Genomic DNA, 21,589 nt, shown 5'->3' with positions numbered 1-21,589 from the left:
GCCTTCCCCCAATCTGTGCCTCAACACAATCCTGTCTCCAAGCGCTGCAGGCAGTTCCTCTGACCTCATGACTTGTTTTTTGGCTGTAAGACCTTATATAGACAGGTGTGTGCCTTTCCAAATCATGTCCAATCAACTGAATTAACCACGGCTGGACTCCAATCAAGGTGTGGAAACACCTCAAAGATGATGAAGGGAAACGGGAGCTCAATCACCACCATAAACAAGGGGTCGTTCAGTGTCTATTTTACATCACTTTAATGCTGCAGTGAGTTTGTAGACTGAAACAAGAAAGAATGAGGCAGGTTGCTGCACAAGAATGATGAATGAAAAATGAAACTTAGAAAATATGAAAATATTTGATGGATCTGTATCAAAAGCAGGTCGAGTATTCTTACTGTACTGTCATGTTTTTTCACTTAATAAGAGAAAATAAGACCTTAAGGATTTAACTACACACTAAAATGACCTAATTAGAAGATTTTCACCACTGAACAATGCATCATACTTTATACTCAAAGTAAGTAGTAGTTACAGCTAGAGCAGAATAAAAGAATAAAGTGGAAATTAAAAGAACAAACAGCTTTTTAAAAGAAGACACATAAATACAAGACAGGAGGGCAAGATGGTTCATAGATAGTGATTATGTGCCGCCTGTGGAAAATTTCACAGTGTGGCTCAGGTTTAAACATAGATATTAACTGAAGGCTTAAGTTTATTAGTATGACGATGACATTTTTCCAGGTAAGGGACCTGTTCTGCTGCTTGATTATGGGTCACAAATAGGATGAGACACACACCCTGATCCACAGGCAGTTAGATAAGTATTTGTCACCTCTCAGATGAAGTATCGTGGTGTGTGTTTCCTCCGCCAAATAGGGCATCATGATGGTGAGCTTGTGCGCTTTTCTATTCTTAGCTAAAGAAACCTTCCCCCCTGTCCAAAGTCCAGCGCCGCCTCGCCTCGCCCCACCCCGCCCCTGCTCCAGACCAGATTTATAAGAGCCACAGATCCTCGGCACTGGTTTGGCACAAGACTTCCCCAGCAGGACATGTAACCCACAAAATTTAGCCAGTAAGTATTAACGTTGAATTGAGTCTTTCTTGTGTGTCTGACCTGAAAGTAAACAAATCACAACAAAATGTTGCCACAAAAAAACTAATCTTTACTGTAAATTAATACTGCTTGGAAATAAAATAAACAGTTTCTGGTTGTTTTCATGGTACACCTACAGCAGCAGCAGCTCTTTCCCCGTGTGAAAGACTAATTCTTTTACGCTTTGAATATATCTTATCCCATGAATCTAGGTATCCAGGCTTTGCTTCTTGTGAGATTTAACGAAGATGATGGTCTTAAAATGGTTTTACTACAAGAAAAGCTTCCCCCTACAAGGAATACACCTGTTGTCTTCCCCCCTGAGGCCTCACACTGCCAGTCTGAGGAGTATAATGATAGATCCAGAAGGTTTACCACAGATCATGGGGAGACAATACAGGTGAGATGCTGAAAAAAATGTTTCACAAATGAAAATTATTGACCTCTGTTGTGGGTAAATCTCCAGTTTATGTGGATATTTAGTTCCTCTTGAAAGCAACAGTTGTAAATTCTTAAATAAAACTCTGTAGATTTTTTTTGCAGTGGAACCTGAATTAAAATAGAAATGTCTGATGAATGAAGAAGTTATAGGTGGTTTGACAGCTGCAGGACTGCAGATCATCAGGTTTCTTGTGACACATGTCTTGCTTATCTTTGATTAACCTTTGCCAAAGTCAGGCTGGTCAGCTCTCCTCACGTTTCAGCTTTGAGCAACATGTCGCCGTGTCTATCTTCATGTTTTTCTCCGTCTACACGTGACAATTTGGCGTTGAGAGCTCTTAATGTGTGATCCTCCGATACTGTATGTATATACTGTATATGTATATGGCCTTCCTTCACATTACCTGGCCCATTCTTTATCAAAACTTTTTTTAAATTCCTTTCTTCGCTGTTTTTACTATTACAAGTCTTCAAATAAATTACTACTGTATTTGTTTATCAGTCACCATAAAAATGAACATCAGTAGGGGTGTAACGATTGTGAGACGAGACCGACACATTCACAATCTTGTATCGTGTTACAGGAAGACCCAGCCTGCTGTCACCACTACAGGTGCAGCCTGTTGACCCCTTATTACGTTACTAATGTACCAATCCTTTACCAAACCAAACTTTAACCCCATAACATGTAAATCTGATTAATCCAGGGGTTCATTTAGCTTAAATTAATTTAGATTTAATTTGTCCTACTATGTAATTTAATGCAGCTTTGTTTGCTTTTTGTCTGTGTTGGACTATAATTAGCAGTTTCAAAACTGGTCGTAGTTCCTAACACGTTATATATGATACTTAGCTCTGGTTTTTGTTAGTTAATCTGTGTGTCTTACTCCTCAGTCAATGGTATGAACCTCTACTTTTAAGAGGAATTTGTACCAATGTGCAGATTTTTTTAATGAAATAGTGAGACATTACTTTACCACCATATGAGACAAAAAGAATGTAATATAAAGTGGCTTTTTAACACTGAAACAATGAGAAACACAAGGCCAAACCGTCCAGTTTTTATAGAGGGACAACACTTAACTTTAACTCTTCCTATTAATATACAGTAAATGAATATATAACACACTTTAATGTAGTAACAAGCAGGAGGCAACAAGTTTTTGTTAACTCCTCCTGTGGACACTCATGAGTGGAGGCTGCTGTATAAACAACAAACAAATAAATGACAATATACACTCAGGTGTAACAATATAAAATATGTCTTCAAAAGAGAAGTAATCATTGCTGATAAATGCTGTACATTAGATAAACATTTAAAATGTCCCAGCAGCTCTGTGTAGCGACATTATAGTATGTTATTAATTATTTAGGGGGAGTTAAAGTCAAGTGTTGCACAAAAATGAATCCACTTGTTCGCATATTTTTGCCTCAGTGAGGCAGCCACAACTGTTCACATGCCTCAGGGGTCCTCACTCACTCATACAGGCAGGAGGGTGGTGGTGGGGGTCTGAACAGCATGTGACAGCCACTCATCTCCTGTGTCCCTGCCTCTCCACCCAAATATGGATATACCCCAGCTTTACTTTTGGGGGTTGCCATAGCCGCCGGTGACGTTGGAGCACATGCCACCCCACAAGGTTCTCACCTTACCCGCCCGGTGGTGCTGATGGTGGTGGCGTGTACGGACTGGCCCCCTGAGTCAGAACAGGCTGTGGAGCGTCAAGTGGGTGTGGGTGTGTGCATATGTTAAATATATCCCCCTGACACCCCAGGCACTTAGCCTAAATATAAACTGACAGACCAGCCACCCTCTGCTCCAGGCCAACTGTTGGCATGTAAAGACTCCCAGAAACGCATCACAAGACCCCAACTCCCCCACTCCCACCCCCCTGAACACACACCCTCTGTAGCTCTGCCAGGTCCTGAGACAGAGCTGGCTGGTCTCATGTGAGAGTAATGTACAGTGTGAAGGTTTCTGCTATCAGAGGGAGAGATTCAGAAAATGTCTGCATGACAGTGAGGAGTTACCGATAGGCAGCATGTCCTATAATCCTTTGATGTCTTAGTCATCAATGTCGGTCTGACACAAGTCATTTGTTCTATGGGTCATGGTTACAGCATAATTCACTGGGTTTCTGATCTTGATATATCAATAAAAGTGAAAATTTACGGCTCCATGTTTCCCCTCATTTATGTGCCGATAGCGTTGGTGTTGAGTGTAGAGCAGCATGGGTGACTTCTAAAAGGACTGAAGAGTCAATCAGTGGTGGAACGTAATTAAGTACATTTGCTGGGCTACTATGGTACAATTTTGAGGTACTTGTACAATTATCTGACAGATATAGCTACTTTCAGATTAAGAGTTTACATTAAGAAAACAGATGTTAAGCTTCTAAAATGCAACATACTGTTAAACATAAAGTCAGTGGTTCCCAACCTTTTTGGTTTGTCAGTGTCTAGTTGGAGCTTGTTGCATTTTTTTTTAAATATCTGTGATTTGTTACCATTTCCACCAAAGACAAATCTCCCCCCATTAACTTCTTGTTTTGACATTCAAAGAAGTCAAATTATCCAATATTCAGCAAAAATGTTCAAAGATTGGAGACAAGACCAAAAAAATGAACATATATATCTCTAGCAGAACTTTTTTCTCTCCCATCAATCATGTCTCAACCCCTCAGATTTATCTTGTTTGTAGAGACTAAAGTAGCTAAACTAGCAAAAGCTGTTAAAACTAGCTCCACTAGCTACAGAGAACAGAGAAATGCTGCTCACATACTGTGCATCAGTATTAACAATACTAATACCGTCATACATAATAATGTCATAGGGAACATTTAACTACAGAGTGACTACTTTTAACTTTTTATATTTATGTTGATAATTATGTATTTTTGCAGAGTTGTACTGCTGTTTACTTCAAAGACCCAAATACTCCTACCATTGATTAAGAACAGCAGAAAGAAAGGTACATCTGATGTTAATGGATGCGTTCTGAGCAGATTCAGGCCCATGACTCTGACCTGCCTTTGAGCACGACACTGATGTCGTCTGTGGATGATCGAAGTGAAGTGACGAGAAAATTAAGCCAATAGAGTTTAGTCACACTTGCCTTCCTCAGGATGTTTTGATACACAATACCAAAAAATGCTGTTTTTCTTTTTCTTCAAAGTTATAAATGCTCGAACATGAATCTGTCTTTCATAATGTATAAACTAACAACTGAGTGGCAGTTAATTCTTATCACTTCTAGCTGTGATTTTTCTTTTTCCTTCCTGTAAACTACAATAGTTCATCTATTATATTTCACAGGAAAACAGTCTCTCTTATCACAGTTTGGCATACGCTTTTATTGTAGCTCTAAATCTAATCTTAATGATAAGATTCAAGAGCTGCAGGATGTTATGAGTCATCCTCATTGTAAACAAAATGCTGTAAAACATGAGGTTTGACTCTGTGGTGAGCATGAAGTGAGTTAGAAAGAAAAACAGGAGCCATAGAGTAGATTCAGTCATTTCTTTAAGTGGTGAAACACAAGTGGACGTTTTACTTTGATGTACAATACAACAAGATCAGAGTTCAGATTTATCCCTGATGTTAAACACTGGGCAGTCCAGAGGTGGCTTATCTTTTAGAAAAAAAGTTACACAGGATCATACAAAAAACAACACTTCTGCCATTAGTTCTTAATAAGTTACATGATTAACTATTTACAAATCAGGCTAGAAGTACAGAGCTGGTGTTACTCATTCACTCAAAATTATATTTACAAGTCTATACACAAGTCCGCTGTTGTCCCCGTCCTGCTGCAGGGAAAGAGGAGAGGAGAGAAGTTACTCACACTGAAGAAAACAGTTATTACTCATCCCTCACAGCTAAATAATTTCAGGTTTCCACTTACCTATAAGTTATTTAGCAGGGAGTTTTGAACACTTTCGTACACTTTGTTGTAGATCTCGTCCTTTGATGTCATCCCATTGAGATACTCTGTTCAGAAAGAAGACAAAAACAGTTAGCAGTTAAGTCTTTGGCTTTGAATATGTTAATGTATTTTGACATTAAAGATGTGGACAGGGGGATGGATTAATAGAGACAATGATATTTAATTCTAGAGTTGAATAACTGACTTTACAAACCTATTCTACTGCAGTTGTTGTCCATCTCTTTCCTGTGTTTCAAGTACATGGGCCAGACGTGGCCGTCGAACAGGCCAGGGGGGTCAGGGACTGTGTATGTCCTTGTACTGCGGAGACATAATCCATTAGAGCCTGTACTACTGTGTCTAACAGTTCAGTGGTACCTGTCAAAGTCACTCTAAGAGCTTGTTACCTTCTCCTCCTTTTGCACTCCTCATAAGGAATGGAAATGTAGAAACATTTGTCATAGACGTCAATGAGAGGCCTGTGGAGAGGAGCTCAGATTAGTGAAAAGCTTCAGAGGTCAAAAGGCCTGTAGGTTAAATTTTAGAGCTTGGGGAGACAAACGAGTGAGATACAAGTAACCCACTTGTAGTTGTAGATGAGGAACCCCTCGACGATGAGAATATGGATTCCCTTCTCCTCTGAGTCGGATTCCTCGGCTTCAGGTGACAGGCTGACGCCGTGCGAGCGGGCGAACTTGACCGGGTTCTCCTGCCAGCCTTTGACAGTGTTGACCATAGCCTCCATGTCCAGGGCAGTGATCACTGATACAGAACAAGGAGAGAGGAGAGAAGAGCGGGCTTCACCACACATGCAACCAACACTCCCCACCAATGTGCTTTAACACACATTAGTCACGGTTAGTGAATGTCTGTAGCATTCACAGAATAGATGACAGAATATGACAAAAGTTTAGGATTGATTGGTTACCAAACTAAAGAAATGTGCAGGAAAGAAAAAGTACATTACTGCATGGTTTTCCTACGCGAAATCCATTCTTACCATCCCACTGTCTAAAGCCGTCCTCCCCGACTTCTATTTGATCGGGTTTCTGAAATAACAGTCACCAATAAAACATTGCTGCAACCTAGTAACCAGTCGGAGCTGATCACACCTGGACAGGACAAGTCAAGGACTCGTCTCCACCAAAAGTAGCGCACGGTGACATTTTTATTTTTTATTTTTTTTTTGAGCGGTTAAAACACTTTTTCCAATGTTGCGCTTGCGAAACTTTGGCTGCAATAGCTTAGGACACAGCTTTCTGGTAGTAATGTCTTTTAAAACATTTGAAAACTTTGCAGGAGGGTGGTAATGTTTGCTGCTGTCTTGCTTTGATGAAATGGAAGGATTTTCTTAGGGATTAAACTGTTTCGGAAACTGTCTCAAACTCCACTTATACGAAAAATATGCAGTTTTTTTTCCCAATTGTGCGGCCCTAGTCGAAACCTTTGTCGTCTTGCTATAGAGATAGACCATCTGATATCAGGTGAAAAGTCACTGGTGTTGATGAGTTGTCGACCATCCCTGAATGCAGCACGAAGAGATGGTTGTGGTAGAAATAAAAAAGTCTTCTGGCTTCTTTTAAGCCAAATGAGGTTAATGTTCATGCAACTAAAGGTTGGTTGCAGAATTTGCAACATGACTGAAAAACATCTCACTTTAAGTGGGGACGCTCAGCCCTTTCATTGGCTGTCCAGGAGACAATCAGCCAGATGTATTACTAGGCTACTGCGATGACAGGACATCTGCAGGTCAGACTGGCGGATTATCACTGAGCACAAAATGTCCTCAAGGGCAATTTAAATGTAGCAAATGAAATATATCAAATATTAATACTTTAATTAACTCAAGATGAATACAATAAAATAGTTACTGTAGCTTTACACTTAATATATAGTGACTTTAAGCTCGGAAGAATGATTACTTGAATTTATCTTACCTTGAAAAAGTCATCCTGATGCACAACACAACAGTTAGGTAATGTCTTTAGCAGTCTATTTGTCAGGGTGGTCTTCCCACCGTTGGTCACCCTGAAATTAGGATGAATTTTATGCCATACATGTGAGTTAGAACTTTTCATTAATAGACAAGTAGGTAAATGAATTAAAAGAGACTCACCCTCCAATGCCAATGATGAACTTCATTTTCAGCTCTTTTGTGTATTGGTCACCTCTGGAATTCAGTAAATAAAAGAAGGGAACCCAGCCAAAGCAAACACTCTCTGCTCTAAAAACCTTCCTCTCTCCCCTGTCCTTCTCCGCTACAGATGTCCCCCCCTTTTACTACTTCATTGATAGACAATCTCCTTGCCAGGCATATAAAGGATTCAGCTGCAGCGTCACAGCCTCTTAAACCAATCAGCCCCCTTTTTGTCCTGCAGCCAGTAAGCTGTCAATTTACAGCCTGACAGCACCAATCACAGAGCTAGCCTCACATTTGCATGAAAGTAGATCCCTAATTTTCCACCTGCTGTCGGGGGTCAGTGTGAACGCGAGCCAACAAAATGCATGACAAATCCCATGCCCAACAGAGTTCTTAGACGATAACAGTGAAAGCTAAGCTGTGAAACAGAAAATTAATTCTCTTTGGAACAAGTGTGGTGTGTCAGATAGTAAGCAGCTATAGACTGGTGATACTGATAGTTTAGAGCCTCTAAAATCTGTAAAATCTGATTAATTTGAGATCAGTTTGACCTCAAAAATCTTTTAGACTTGTGATATCAGTGCAGTTGCCATTTATCTTCAGGGAGATTTTGTCCTAGAAAGGGCATCATATTGAGAGGAAGCAAGGCCTATTAACAGTACAGTCATGAAAATTTACTGTAATACATGCCAGAGTATACAAATCACATTGTGTTACTGAGACATCTGTATTGCAGAACAAAGACAAACCTCATTATTTGGGTTTTTAGAAGGAAATTTTCCATGCTTAGACAGCTCTGGGATGGTTGGGTGAAAACCAGAAGCACTATATTTAGTTGGCCGTTGTGTGTCGGCCTGCTGCGTCACGCATATTTCTGATGCAACCAGCTGGAATACATGGCCACCAGCCATGTGGCCACAGTGTCTCGAATCACAGCTAGAGGTCTGATAGAACAAGTCTATTTCTTTGAACCGCTTATTGGCCCTGTTTATCACGCACACACCTCCGGACGTGTGCAGTCTAACCTTGTATTCACATTGTTTGTAATGTATTTGAACAAAGTATTTTACTGCCGCTCTTATCTCTCTAATTCTAGGTATATAAGTAGTAAGGAGGTGAACTTTGAGTCCCAGGTATCGGAGCACATGGTCTCACGTTTCACTGCCAATCTCAATAAGAGAGTGATGCCAGTTGACTCTGTGTGACAATAATATTTTTCCCTCTTATATCAAAGTGATTGGCAGTTTTGATGTGTTGTAGTAGACTGATGTTGGTAAACAGAGAATGTTATACAAGAATTTGTGATTACAAAACTGTCCTACATATGCTCAGACATACTATAGGACACAAAACCATGTGGTCCACCATGTGAGGCATGTGGTGCACATACTTTTTCCTTCTTAGACCCACAAGAAGGACAAATCTTTATATAAAGATATAAATGATATATTATATATAATAAATGTTTCATTTTAAACTTGACAGTAACATTAAATATTATGCCCATATGCTAACCCACAGAGATAGTGTAAAATTTCCAGATTTCTAGGAGCTATTTTTAAGATTTTGCTATGGCTACATAGCCAGCGTTAGCATAAAATAAGTTGTTTACTTACCAGTCTGGAAGAGAAGTCATAATCAAACTTCATTCCTTCTCTTGCCAAGATCTGTCTCCAGTGATAGAAAGCAACAGCAATGTTCAGCTTCTAGTCCTATCACTTCTTTTTTTCAACTGAAGTCAGTATGCTAACCAGCTAGCTTGGCCCGGCTGGCCCGTCTCATCACTTTCCGATAGTGTCGCACTGTCCAGACTGTCCTGAAGAAGAGGCGTTGTTCAGAGAATATTCCTCTAACCTCTTGTACTGTAAACGCAACAACAGTTTGACATCTATGAGAAATACACTTGCAGAGATTTAGATGAGCACTTTCATGTTTGTGCAGGAGGTATGGTGGCTAGAGCCAGGAGCTTAGCTTAGCTTAGCATAAGACATACTGGAGGCAGAGGAAAAACAGCTAGCTGGGTTCTGCCAAAAACTCACTTATTAAAAAAAGTACACAAAAAGAAATGTAAAACAGCTCATTTGTGGTTTTAGAGAGATTTATGTGACTACCTCAGAACAGTCACTGCATCCAACAGTTGTTCAACAAGAAATACTTACCCCATTCCTTACTCCAGCCTCAGTGGTGTTGCTAGGTCTTTTTCTGAACTCCGGAGAGAGCCAGGCTAGATGTTTCGCCCTGCTTCCAGTCTGTTAAGATAAACTAATGGCCTCCTAGCACTTGAGTGGTATCAATGCTTTCATTTTGCTCTTATTGATAAAGTTAACATGCACATTTGCTACAACCCCATATTCACCAGACAGACCTATTTCCATTTCATTATTTTTGCTGAATTATCATAGGCCAAGAGGCATAAGAAGTAATTATATTTAATAAAACCAAACCTTGTTCTCTTTTCCATGGCTAAACCGATTAATCAGTAATTGGTCAGACTGATTTTGTATAACAAACCTTCAAAAGTTAAAGGTAAAAAAGGCAAGGAACATGCAGAACAAAGTCAAAAATCTCTTTAGGAGCTGACAGATAGCAGCAAGATTTACAACTTATTATGAGTTACATATCGTCCTAATACTCTCTGATCACAGTAGCCTTGCATATAAAAATAAAGGGTCACTTCAAGAGTATTCAGTCCAAGTGACCTCTATGAAAAACAGCATGGGACTGTCAGGTGACACAAAGAACATCAACTGACTTGGCCAACAGTCATAAATCATAATTACATCCTTTAATAACTCACCAAGACAGGTCAAAAACATTCTGGGCCAAACTTTAGTTAGAAGCAGTAAAAAAAGATGAATGTATAAGCTGTAATATAATGGGCTAGGCTGTTCTGGTATTTGTATGAGAAGTCAAAGCTGGATACAAGAGGCGATTAATCATGATATTTTCGAAGCTTTTCATTCATCCATTAATTAATTTATTTTTTTACAAACAGTAAATGGCACATTTTCATAAATAACACTTATAGCAATTAATTTGACTCTCTCTTTAAATATATTTAATTTCATCTGTAACAATGTATGTTTTTCTGTCCTGTAAAAGTATCTTTTAAAATATGATGGCAGATCATTTAAAAATGAACAAAAACATGTAAGAGACAGGAAGGATATGAACGAGCATGCCACCTGCATATCAAACTCTGAAAAACTGTAACACATGTTTGCATCGGTAACATCTACTATAGGTTTAAGAACAATATCATTGCACATTATTTTTCAGTAAACAGCCATGAAATTAGACAATACCCATGCCATTCATATCAAAAATCAAATACCAGTGCAAACACCTCTTTCAAAAATATATATACAAGTATTTACATGACGTTCCCAGCTCTGTCAGAAGATGTTTGAAAGTTCATTGTCCTTAATTTTTTATTTATATAGCTGAAGTCATGCTGTAGATAAAGCTCAACTTGACATGCAGGGAGCAGAAACATTTTGATTTAGCTAAATCATGTAATGCTTTGGTGTAAATTAACTTTAAGTCAGAAGCATTCATGTTGCTGGAAATAATGTTTTTGAGAAATGATTGTCTTGCAGCTAATGGATCCAGTCAGGAGATTTAATCCTGTGCAACATAGCATGTGGTGATGGCTCCTGTTGTAATGAATGAATGTTCTCCATTGGTTCTTCCATTTAAAACTCTGTAATGCAAATAAAGGGAGTTTAACTCTTTCTCTGCCACCTTTACCCTGACAGCTTGGAAGATATCAACTGATGTTTGTGCTTCTTCACACATATAACATTTCTAATATAATCCTTAAATTTGGCAGTGTGTCAGTAGGCATGCACTAAATCTAAACTAAATCCAACATGATACATATCAGGTTTGCCTATTTATTTTTCTCCTGCTTCCCCTCCTGGCATTTGGTTAGGAGAAGGGCCCTGTGTCCATTCCTGGGATGTTGGCCAGTCCTATGCCTGATAGCTCTTTTGATATATGGAGGTTGATAGGAACGGTCAGCAGCACAGGGCAGTGCAGAGGGGGGGAAAAGTTTCTAAAATAACCCACCCTAACCCACCCCAACCTGCTGCGGTGGGTATTTCCCCCTGATTTCAGAACAGGCTGTGCGGCACAGATCAATTTGCCAGACCTTGGTTGTACAGCCCATTAAAAATAGAATTGATTGGTTGTGAGCAGGCGGGCTTAAAGAGATGAGCAGCTGTGCTTTACATAACATGGGGTACGGAGGGAATATGATGTTGGAGGATCAGCTAACATTTCTCGGACTTATATGCAGTCTGAATTTAAAGAACTGAAACATGACTTGGCAAAAGTGAAAATGAGCTGGACCTGATGATTAATATTAATCACACAGCAGTATATTTTATGCCGCAGCCTTTGGTCCAGAGCTCAGTTCCAGAGTCATTATTACTTTTTATTTATGTGCAACGACCAACATCTTGATGCAATTTGCATCATCAGATGAAAACATATAACTGATTATGACTGAAGAAACAGTCGTGCTCTCCAGTTTTCTTCTGAGGCTTGACAACTCATGAATACAGACATACTTTGAGTTGGATTCAAACTCTAAAACCGCAGATATTATTTCTTTTTTCACTGTACATGCACTTCACTACATCTGAGTCATCCTCCCGTTCTCTCTGTTGGACTCGTTATGATACTGTAAATTGGATCTTGGTGCCCCTGAACTGAGAACTGACCCTTTGGACCTTTAGTCAGTGACACAACACTCCAGAGGGGCCACCATCCAGAATTTCTGTGATTTACTGTATCGTGTCCTTTTGGCGCACGTAAGCATGCGTGTGTGCGCAGAAGAGAACATTTTCATGTATGTCAGAGATTAGTTACAGTGGACTGACATTACAAACCAGTCTAGGTGAAGCTTATGGAGAGGTATTTAAGTTAATGAGAACCCTTACCTTAATGTCAGATGTCACGGCCAACCTCTGCTATCATTGACTTTGGCCTGGGAAGTGATAGATTAGAGTTAAACCATAAGTAAATGTTAATATTTTGCTTGGTCATCTAGCCCATATTAGGCTGTGTTTTCTGATGCCAAAGTGTATCTATGTGGCTGCACACACACTCAAGTTAAAGAGAAGAAGTAGTAATGCACTCATTAATTTTCTATTCAGTCATTTACATCACATTTTTGATACTAATGGAGAGAGCTGCCTTATTTTAGTATCTTAACTGATGATGTGAAATAACTGTAAAAGAGAGTTAAATGGTTTCAGACTTCTAGCAGTCATCACCAGTTTTAAATAAAAGAAACATGTCTCAACATTTTCCACATGAGCTGCTGTAGTGCAATGTTTTATTTAATCAAAAAATGGCACTGGACTGAATGTGCTGCAAAATGAGGTCACCTCTCTTTTGGCAGCGTTGAGTTGGTTTGCTGCTGGTCTTGCTCAAGTCTGTAAGTGAGACAAGCAAATATTTACAATACTACATACATGCAGGAAAAAGAGCCTGCACTGTGACATGAAATCAGGTGAAAATCTCTTACTCACCTTTCCCTTTGTGCTCTTATCTTCTCCTCATCGTACCTGACATAAAAGAAGAGAACGGAAATCTCTGACTGATGTGTCATTACATCAACACACGTCTCACCAGTGGTAGAAACAGCAGAAATGATAAGATAATTTCTGCTGTTATAGTGTTGCTCTGTTTATTGTGCTTAAGTATTCACTGCAGTGCTTTCCATAGCCTCTGGTTATGAGTCTAAAATTACTGACTGCCAAGGTACAGCCACCTACAGTTTTCTTCAATATCAATATAAAATCCAACTCAAACTTTAAGTTTTTAGAAATCCTGGTCTACTGTATATGACTGTCGTGCCTGTTGTTTTCCACTAAAGGTCTAGAGAGTGACAACATGTTGCACTCTATATTGATCATCCACTGTTGCAGCTGTTTGCTGTTCATGCAAACACATTAAACTAAACACTAGCAAATTGTCCATTAACACTGTTCACTGTACAACACATTCTTTCAAGGTGTTACTACTGTAAGCATGCAAATCTTAACAAGCTGTGACAGACACGTGTACTATCTCAACAGTGACCCTTGGTGGCTCAGAGTACTCACTGCAGCACACACTCAGGGATCTGCACATGCTCCATGGGGATGATCTGGCTGAGTTCCTCCAGGGTCTGGACGTAGCGGATTTTATCCATGAACTTCACACTGCAGAAAAACATAAACAACATGCGATTACTGCCACAACTGATCTTGTCTGAAAACTACAGACACTAATATTGAGGCCAGGCCAAGTAGCACAGCTCTCGCTCTGTGATTATGTAACAGTTACACTTTCATGTTTTGTGATGGCTTAAGTGTACAAACACAAAACTGTATCACTGTGATATGACTTTGTAATGTATCTCCTGTCGTCTCTTTGTTTATTAGATTTGTTAAGAGAAGGGCCTTCGAGACTAATGGATCATAAACACATCTTCACCTGATGAAAGGTCTCGAGATGGCCAGGACAGTCCGGATGAACCACGTTGGGTGAGCGATGATGAGACACTTTAGATTCTTCCTCAGTCTGCAGGAGGCATTCAGACATTCAAGTGTTTGTGATGTCTTTCTCATCAATCATTTAAAAACCATGAATCACCTTATATCAACATTATCTTCATCTTTAGCTTAAACAACACTGTCAGTTTCGCATTCTTGACTATATTCTAATTTCCCTCACTGTTGCTTAAATTGTTCTGATTGTGTCTGTCTGTCTTACTTCCTGTCAATCATCTGGTAGCATCTCTTCAGCCAGCTGATGCCAGGCATCTTCCTGCGAGGCGTCGCTCCGTTCAGGTAAATAATCATGTAATCCTCTGCCACCAGAAGCTCCAGGCTGCTCACAACATACCTGACGACAGAACAAACAAGCTCAGATGTGACTCAGACTGTACAGCAACATAGAGGATGGCAATAGGTGTGTCACAAAATGATGAGAAAAAAAGAGAAACTTTGTTTCAAGATATAAGTTTTATCATTACTTTGATATAGAAGATCTTTTTTGGGCTTCCGTACATAAGAAACCATGCTGCAGTAAAACAGTCCCTTAAGAGACCAGAATGGATCTTACAGGAAGAGGTTTTCCATGATGTATGTGTAGTCCTCACAGCTGCTGTCAGGAAGGTAGCAGGCAGCAAACACAATAATGGCGTTCAAACCCTCGCCATAATAACCTGAGAGAGGAGACAGACGCATTCTGGTCGGTATTTCAGTGCATTAAAAACTATGAAGGTCTTTAAAAAAAAAAAACTATCTGCAAAAATATTTTCTTTACAGCTATTCTTTTTTCTGTTGTATTACTTCAGTATGTAATGCTTTTTGGAAACTGAAACAGCTATGTGTGCTTGTTGTAAGTGGGTGGTTTGGGCTTAATGCCATTAGGCTAAAATGTATTATTAATGTAAAGCACGAGTTTCTCTTGTGTATAAAATGTGCCATATAAATTAAGTTTGCTTTGCAGTTTTAATGTCCCCTGACATTATGAATGCTGTTTCAGGAATATTCAGAGGTTTAGCAAAATGCTGGTGAAAACACTCACATTAAATAACTGGTACAAAAACTATTTAAAAGTTCATAGGCAAACACAAAAACAGTTTGGACAACTGAATCACCTGGTCAGAAAGCTCTTTTAGTCTATATTCTATGCTCAGCACACAGCTCTACTTTCTTCATTTACATTCATTCAGATTAAATGTTTTTCACCTGAATTTTTATCAATTCAGATTATAGTACGGTATTAAGCGGCTCCCTCTGGTGAGATAGATGTCTTTAGTGTTGCCTTACTGAAAATCTCACAGTTCCATCTCCCAGTACTACATCTGAAGAGTGCATCAAGAACATACACACATTCACAAACTATAAAGAAATTATGTACTCTAACCTTGTGTCACTATACAACTCCTACACACATACAGACTCTGACTGATATAGTTTCATACACCCCAGCTCTCTGTGGTTGCTGTTTGGTTGAGAGCAATGTTATTCTCCTTGCCCAAAGTTCATCTGCATAAAAACTGAATATTAACAACTTTTGGATTAATCCTGAGGCACACACTCTCCAACTAACCTCCATGTGTGACTACCCTCAGGTACGGTCTGATGACCTGCATGTCAATCCGTTGCTCCTGGTCACCGATGATCACTGTTCGCCACAGACGACCTGATGAGTCTCTCTCTTCCTCACTTTCACCTGGAAGACGTTTGGCGGTGGCCACCGGAGTGTCATCTGGATTCAAGGTGACACAAAAAAGCTGCTGGTTAGATTGTTTTAAAATTTACTTTTGTACTCATCAGTATGAAGCAGGTTAGAATCAGGGAGTTGGACCTTTCTATGTCTGTTTGCTATAAAACTTCAACATGATTCACAACTTTTGATACTTTTTTACAAAAACATTCCTATTCTTAGCTGAGCAAAATTGAACCAATTAAACAATGTCGAAATATTAAACATTGTGAAAAAAATTAGTGTATTGAAAATTATAAAAAGTTGTGATAATTACACTTTCACTTTTCTTCTATTCAGCAATTTGTGACAAGAAAAACACTGCAGGTAATATCATTTACTTCCTAACAAATTCTAACCTTATTCTCTTGACTTTAGAAAAATTCTGTGCTTTCCTCACTGACCATTCTAAAATTTTTCAACATCATTTGATCTGTCTGACCTTCCCACTCCAGCTCATTGCCATTATTAATGAACTCCAGCGAGTCGGTCTCATCAGGGGTCTCGATGTCGTCCACGTTGATGTCCAGGTCATCAGGCGTTTCCAGAAAGTCGTCAGAGAGCACTGACCCCTCGCTCTGATCTAGGGACAGATTCATGTCAGGGGCCACCAAGGTGCGACGTTTTCGCTGAGCCGCTGATTCTCCCACATTCAGGGTGGTGGGGGGATCTAAAACAGCAGAGCAGGAAAGTTTAGATACAGTGTATAGTAAAAAATAATTGTATTTAATGCTGTGTGTTTATTTCACTTACTGTTTCTGTTGTCAGTGAGGCCACATGAAGAATCAACATCTCCATCTTCTGGTAGTGGCCTGCAAAGAGAAACATGATTATATAACATGTACAAGTACAATGACGATGGAAACAGTATAAATTAAAAATGAACCGACATATATAGCTTTGGCTTGTTGTTTTCCTTCTACCAAGTTAATGGCTGTTTTGGTCTCTACATGATTACTAGTTATGAGCATTAACATTTGATAGGATAAAAGATACTAAAATAAACTATAAAGTATACGAGCAGCCATTTCTATCATTTTGCTGTGTGTCTTTTGTTTTTGCACAGGCTCTATTGTGATTTAACTACAGTGTGTCCTTGGAAACAGCACCAGCAATTACCAACTCCCCTCTGACATTATAATAAGACAGCTGAACCCTCAGTGCTAGGGGACTAGAGGATTAGATTTTAAAATATAACACTCTTGCAAACATACACACACACACATAAAAAGACACAGACATTAACACAAGCATGCATGCACAGACAAACACACCCTAAAACACCACAAGTATGGACTAGCTGAAGGAGCTGCTGGGATAATTGCTATTATTATGCTGTCAGTAGTTTTGTCGAGGTAAGTTAAAGACCGTAGAACCAGATATTCAAGAGAGCATTAAACAATGGGGAAGAGAAAACAATTTGCGGTATAAAAGGATTCTTAAGTGTTTGTCTGTTGGACTCATGTTTTAACAGTCTGCAACTATATTCATTACTATACATAAACAAATGGAGATGCATGGTTAAGATTAAAATCAAAGAAAAGCATTTTTTCCCTTCTTAATCCTACTATTCCATTTATTTTATCTGCTTACACAATTCTTATGTTATAGTTGATGAATACAAAGATGACTTTGAGCAGAGAGATATCAAACAGTAGACAACACTGTGCAACACAATGTATGTAAATATGTGATTACACTTGATGAATAATCTGTTTCCTCTGCTCATTTTTCACAACACATCTCCTCCGCTGCAGAAATGATTCCTGACAGTAAAGAGTGTAGGCGGCTGAATATTTTTTAATTTCTGGACACTCTGATGTGTTTGACTTCTCTTTTTTTGTGGCTCTGTGCTGCCTGCTGTTTTGTTCATGTAACACAGAACGACCACATCGCGGAAAGAACACACCTGCTGCCCTTCAGCACTCAACACACGTGACTGGTTTTCCATCATCGCTGGAGCCTGCTTGTCAAAGCCTGTGTGCAAATTGAACAAACTGGGTACACAAACGCAGACTCTCCCTTACTCGCACTCATTCACACACAGAAATACCTGGGGAAGTCCTCATCCTGCCACTCGTCCTTCACCTCCATGCTGTCCATGCGTAAAGTGGCTTCTGCTGTACCCATCCTCTGCCAGGGAGGACAGATTTCAGCTCACTGAGGATGACAAACATATGAAAATAATGTCATTCAGTAGGGAACGAGGTGCTAAAACATTGTTAAAACAAGCAGAAGCAGTACATAAAGCTGTCTTAAAGGGACACCCCACCCATTTTACATATTTAGCGCAGCCTTGATGATTTCATCAGGATTATCTGAATTTTGGCTTGAGACTCCAAACTTACTTACAGAAAGGCTGCGTTACAAATGAAAGGTGTGGAGTTTGAAAGACGTGGGTGTTTACCAGGCAGGGAGGATCTAATGAAAGAAACTATCCCGCTGTATTATGGGAAATGTAGGATTTAGCGTTGTTGGAGGTGGCCCACACTAGCAACAAAAATCAGGATTTCTTCTGTATCTCGTTGTCTGTTTCATTTTTGACCTCCAGTTTCTCCACCAGTTGCTGGAGCACCCCTTAAATAGGCCAAGTAACAGTGGACTTATAGGTTTCAGGAGCTGTAGTAAGGTGGTCACAGCAGCACAGCATGCAGTAGGCATTATGAGGAATCCAACTAACAGTCTCGCCAAATCTTAAACTTCTGTATTTTTCTGACCACCACATAACACACATAACAGATGTGAGATCAAGTGGTTGGGGCATACTGGGGAAAAAAGTGAAAAATCCACAATTTCTAAATCCCAAGTATAATTTTTCCATGGATGATTGCAGTGAAGTGAAGTCACAGTCATAACAATGTGGCAAAGCTAAGTCCCACTGGGTTTCCTTCCCTTAAATCCCTGAGGCAGGAGCCAAAAATAAAACATCACATTGCTCATACAGCCCTGGAGAGTGATGTACGCAAATCATACGTGCCACCATAAAGCAGATAGTGATCTGAACTTCCATATTTTACATAACCAAATCAGAAATGACAGACGTCTCCATCTAAAGCTTCACGTTCAGCTTTGCAGTGTCTCGTGTTCTGGTCGGTCGCTGCAGGCTGTCATGTAGCAGGGTCAGTTACGCACAGAGTGGACATCATGTGGGGGAGTGTCCTGCCTGCATCCCTGTCATGAGTTCATGCTGCAGCAGACGTTACCACAGTCCATTTGTCCACTGGGATGGCACTGATGTGCTATAGTGAGACACATATGGAAAAACACAGCAAATGTGGGCTAAAAGGCACAGGCCCTCAGGCTACATGCTGTTGGTACTGCTGTGTTGTGATTGGATTCTGAATGATGGAGGAGAGTGGTGAAGTATTTACAGTGTATTATCTCATGAGAAAGTTGTAGTGTTTGATGTGGGCTTGATGGGGAATTCTTTACTGCCACTCTTATAAAAAGACTCATCACACTTTGAGTCACCTTTCTCTGTCCTCACACACACACACACACACACACACACACACACACACACACACACAATGAATCTTTTAAAGACAGACTGATCATTTTCTGTGCCAAACTAAGAATGATAAAGAGGAGTGTGACTGGGAGTAAAGCAGAAAATTCACACGTAAACAGCAGATCAGTGCGTGTGGTTTGTTGTGAGTGCAGATGTTTCCTGCCAAGGCTCAGCTGCTCATACACCAACTGCTGATTGACAGACACAAAGTAATGTTGCAGCAGCAGCAGCAGCAGCAGCAGCACGCGTTTGGTGGGGATTTGTGTCCAGATGGCAGAGCAGCCTTTATTTCCCAAACACTATCTCGTAAGCCATTCACTGTGTTCTGCCTATCAAACCCAATAACTAAAATTCTGTCTCATATTAAGCTGTTGAAAAAATGCTCAACACAGAGACTACGCAGTGCTTCTACTTTGACATTTGAGTGAAGCAGTAGAACTTCCACTTGAATAAAAAAAAAAATCTCTGTCTTATAAAATAATTTACATGGTTTGTAGAGTACAGCCTTCCTCAACTTGTCTGCCTGCAATTTACAGAGCATGAGGGCGTGTGTGTGAGAGGAGATGAGCTTTGTCACGACTGCCATCCTTTCCTTTACTGACAAATGATAACACATGCAACCCCTTAAAGAAACACAGCGTGAAGTATCATTTCACTGCCCTCTGTGCCTCACATCTGCACAGGCTGCCCTGCAGAAAAACACATTACCTAGCTGTTATCAGAAAAAAATTACAGCTCATGTAGAAGGCAGAGTACTCACACACTGTTATTAGGAAGATTTCCTCTTTGCCGTTTTGAAAGCTTCCCTGTTATGCTTTCAGATGCTGCCCTCTCTTTTCTTCCTCTCCCCTTTTTAGAGCTGCCTGATTGGACAGAGGGTCATCACTGTTTACATCAGCAGGTGGGACATCCGTGTGCTCAGGACCTGGGCTGCTGCTGGACACCTCCTGCTGCTGCTAATGGAGGCTGAGAGAGAGAAATCGTGTCCTCCTGTGAAGAGGAGCGCGGTTAGGAGAGGCAGGGTCACCACACAGCAAACACCATCCTGCTCTCATCTTTTCAGTCTCCTCTGCCGATCAGATCCCGTGCTGCTTTTTGGACAAAAGATAATCCTCACCCGGCGCTTTTAGCTTGTCTCATGATGATCACTCTCTGTCTCTCCGCCTCCCATTTACTTCTGCTCGTCTGCTGAACCCCCACCCCCTCAACCCTCCTCCTCCTCCTCTCTCCACCAACACTAATGCTCCCACCCCAGGCTCTAATCCTGCTGTGATGATGTCACCCGTGCGGGAGCTGTGTTATGATGGTTATGTAATCACACCTGCCTACCTTCTTTTTGATTCCCTTAAGGCTGTTTGGAATTAGAATCAGCTGTTGTCCTTCTCCTCATGTTCGGCCCACTTTCCATCCATGATTTGATGTGTTTTTATCCTCGTACGAGCCGGGAAAGATGGAGGTTTCTACTTCATTGCTGTTCCCTGGCAACAGCATCTTCCCCCTCTCTCTCTTTCACTCACACAAACAGTCTCTCTCTCTCTCTTGCATTTTCTCACCATCTTTTTTAAGCTCTCTCACCCTTCATGAAGCTCCTCCTCCACATGAATTCCCCTCCTTTTCTTGTGCTCGCTAACTGTGAAGCCCCCCCACTCCACTCTCTCGTCACAGCTGCACTGAGCTCTGGGGGATGTCAGAAAACACAGAGTGGCATCTCTCTGGTATTGCGCTTAATGCCCAGTGGGAGCAGCCACAGTTTTTCTATTCTTCTCCCGCCTTTGGCTGCTCGGCAGAAAAATGCATTACGGGTGTGTTTACAGTTTTCTATTAATAACGCTACTTTGCACAGCACTGAGATACTGCAGTATGCCCTGACTTGTGACTAAAAGCATTCGTTTTCTCACAGATTCAGTACAGTTGACAGATGCTGAATTTAGAGTAGATAGCTTTAGGTGTTTCTAAGAACATACCAACACTGCTTTAATGATTAATTGTACTAAATAAGTTAATAAGTTGTCAGGGTTTTTAAATCTTATTTCCAAGAGAGACTTGCCCAGCTTTATAATATGAGTTTGAGTACTATCTGAAGATCTCTCAGCCCTTTAGTAATAGTAAAAAGGTGAAATGATTTTTAAATGTTCTGTTATGTTTCCTTAATGAACCATACTCTCATGTAGGATTTTGCAGAGATAATATAAACCACAAATATAC

General features: G+C 40.2%; 2 protein-coding genes and 1 long non-coding RNA gene across 5 annotated transcripts; 1 reads left to right on the top strand and 2 right to left on the bottom strand.

Moving 5' to 3' along the window:
* Positions 1-1,308: 1,308 nt before the first annotated feature.
* Positions 1,309-16,477, top strand: LOC108884175 (uncharacterized). The gene is made up of 6 exons (XR_007813016.1): positions 1,309-1,496; positions 14,040-14,141; positions 14,392-14,447; positions 15,740-15,907; positions 16,174-16,200; positions 16,329-16,477. It is a non-coding gene; the product is annotated as an uncharacterized LOC108884175 (long non-coding RNA).
* Positions 5,043-7,747, bottom strand: LOC108884174 (nicotinamide riboside kinase 2). 3 transcript variants are annotated; one of them, XM_018677871.2, is made up of 8 exons: positions 7,579-7,747; positions 7,400-7,490; positions 6,463-6,511; positions 6,047-6,224; positions 5,870-5,941; positions 5,677-5,783; positions 5,442-5,527; positions 5,043-5,343 (listed from the first exon to the last, which is right to left on the bottom strand). In XM_018677871.2, exons 1-7 carry the CDS (start codon positions 7,602-7,604, stop codon positions 5,442-5,444), a joined length of 609 nt encoding a protein of 202 aa, XP_018533387.1. In that variant the 5' UTR covers positions 7,605-7,747; the 3' UTR covers positions 5,043-5,343. The 3 variants fall into 3 exon arrangements, with proteins under 3 accessions (XP_018533387.1, XP_018533386.1, XP_018533388.1); XM_018677870.2 differs by having other exon boundaries at positions 5,043-5,346; positions 7,579-7,746; XM_018677872.2 differs by lacking the exons at positions 6,463-6,511; positions 7,579-7,747 and having other exon boundaries at positions 5,043-5,346; positions 7,400-7,496.
* On the bottom strand, positions 10,557-21,510 carry atcayb (ATCAY kinesin light chain interacting caytaxin b). Its single transcript, XM_018677866.2, has 13 exons — positions 20,145-21,510; positions 17,927-18,033; positions 16,627-16,685; positions 16,316-16,543; positions 15,718-15,876; positions 14,722-14,824; positions 14,371-14,502; positions 14,092-14,178; positions 13,719-13,817; positions 13,143-13,178; positions 12,999-13,046; positions 12,549-12,595; positions 10,557-11,305 (listed from the first exon to the last, which is right to left on the bottom strand). Exons 2-12 carry the CDS (start codon positions 18,001-18,003, stop codon positions 12,556-12,558), a joined length of 1,068 nt encoding a protein of 355 aa, XP_018533382.1. The 5' UTR covers positions 18,004-18,033; positions 20,145-21,510; the 3' UTR covers positions 10,557-11,305; positions 12,549-12,555.
* Between the last annotated feature and the right edge of the window lie 79 nt (positions 21,511-21,589).

This window comes from Lates calcarifer, linkage group LG4, assembly GCF_001640805.2.
Source record: "Lates calcarifer isolate ASB-BC8 linkage group LG4, TLL_Latcal_v3, whole genome shotgun sequence".
In the NCBI taxonomy this organism is placed as follows: Eukaryota; Metazoa; Chordata; class Actinopteri; family Centropomidae; genus Lates; species Lates calcarifer.
Note: the sequence above shows the minus strand (reverse complement) of the source record. Positions and strands in the feature narration are given on the sequence as shown.

Coding starts and splice junctions, on each gene's coding strand:
- LOC108884174 (XM_018677871.2), bottom strand. CDS start 7,604: ATGAAGTTCATCATTGGCATTGGAGG. Junction 6,512..7,399: donor ATCAGGATGACTTTTTCAAG/GTAAGATAAATT, acceptor CTGTTATTTCAG/AAACCCGATCAAATAGAAGT. Junction 5,942..6,046: donor TTCCTCATCTACAACTACAA/GTGGGTTACTTG, acceptor TCCTCTCCACAG/GCCTCTCATTGACGTCTATG.
- atcayb (XM_018677866.2), bottom strand. CDS start 18,003: ATGGGTACAGCAGAAGCCACTTTACGCATGGACAGCATGGAGGTGAAG. Junction 14,179..14,370: donor TACCAGATGATTGACAGGAA/GTAAGACAGACA, acceptor TGCCTCCTGCAG/ACTGAGGAAGAATCTAAAGT. Junction 13,818..14,091: donor ATCTCGAGACCTTTCATCAG/GTGAAGATGTGT, acceptor GTTTTTCTGCAG/TGTGAAGTTCATGGATAAAA.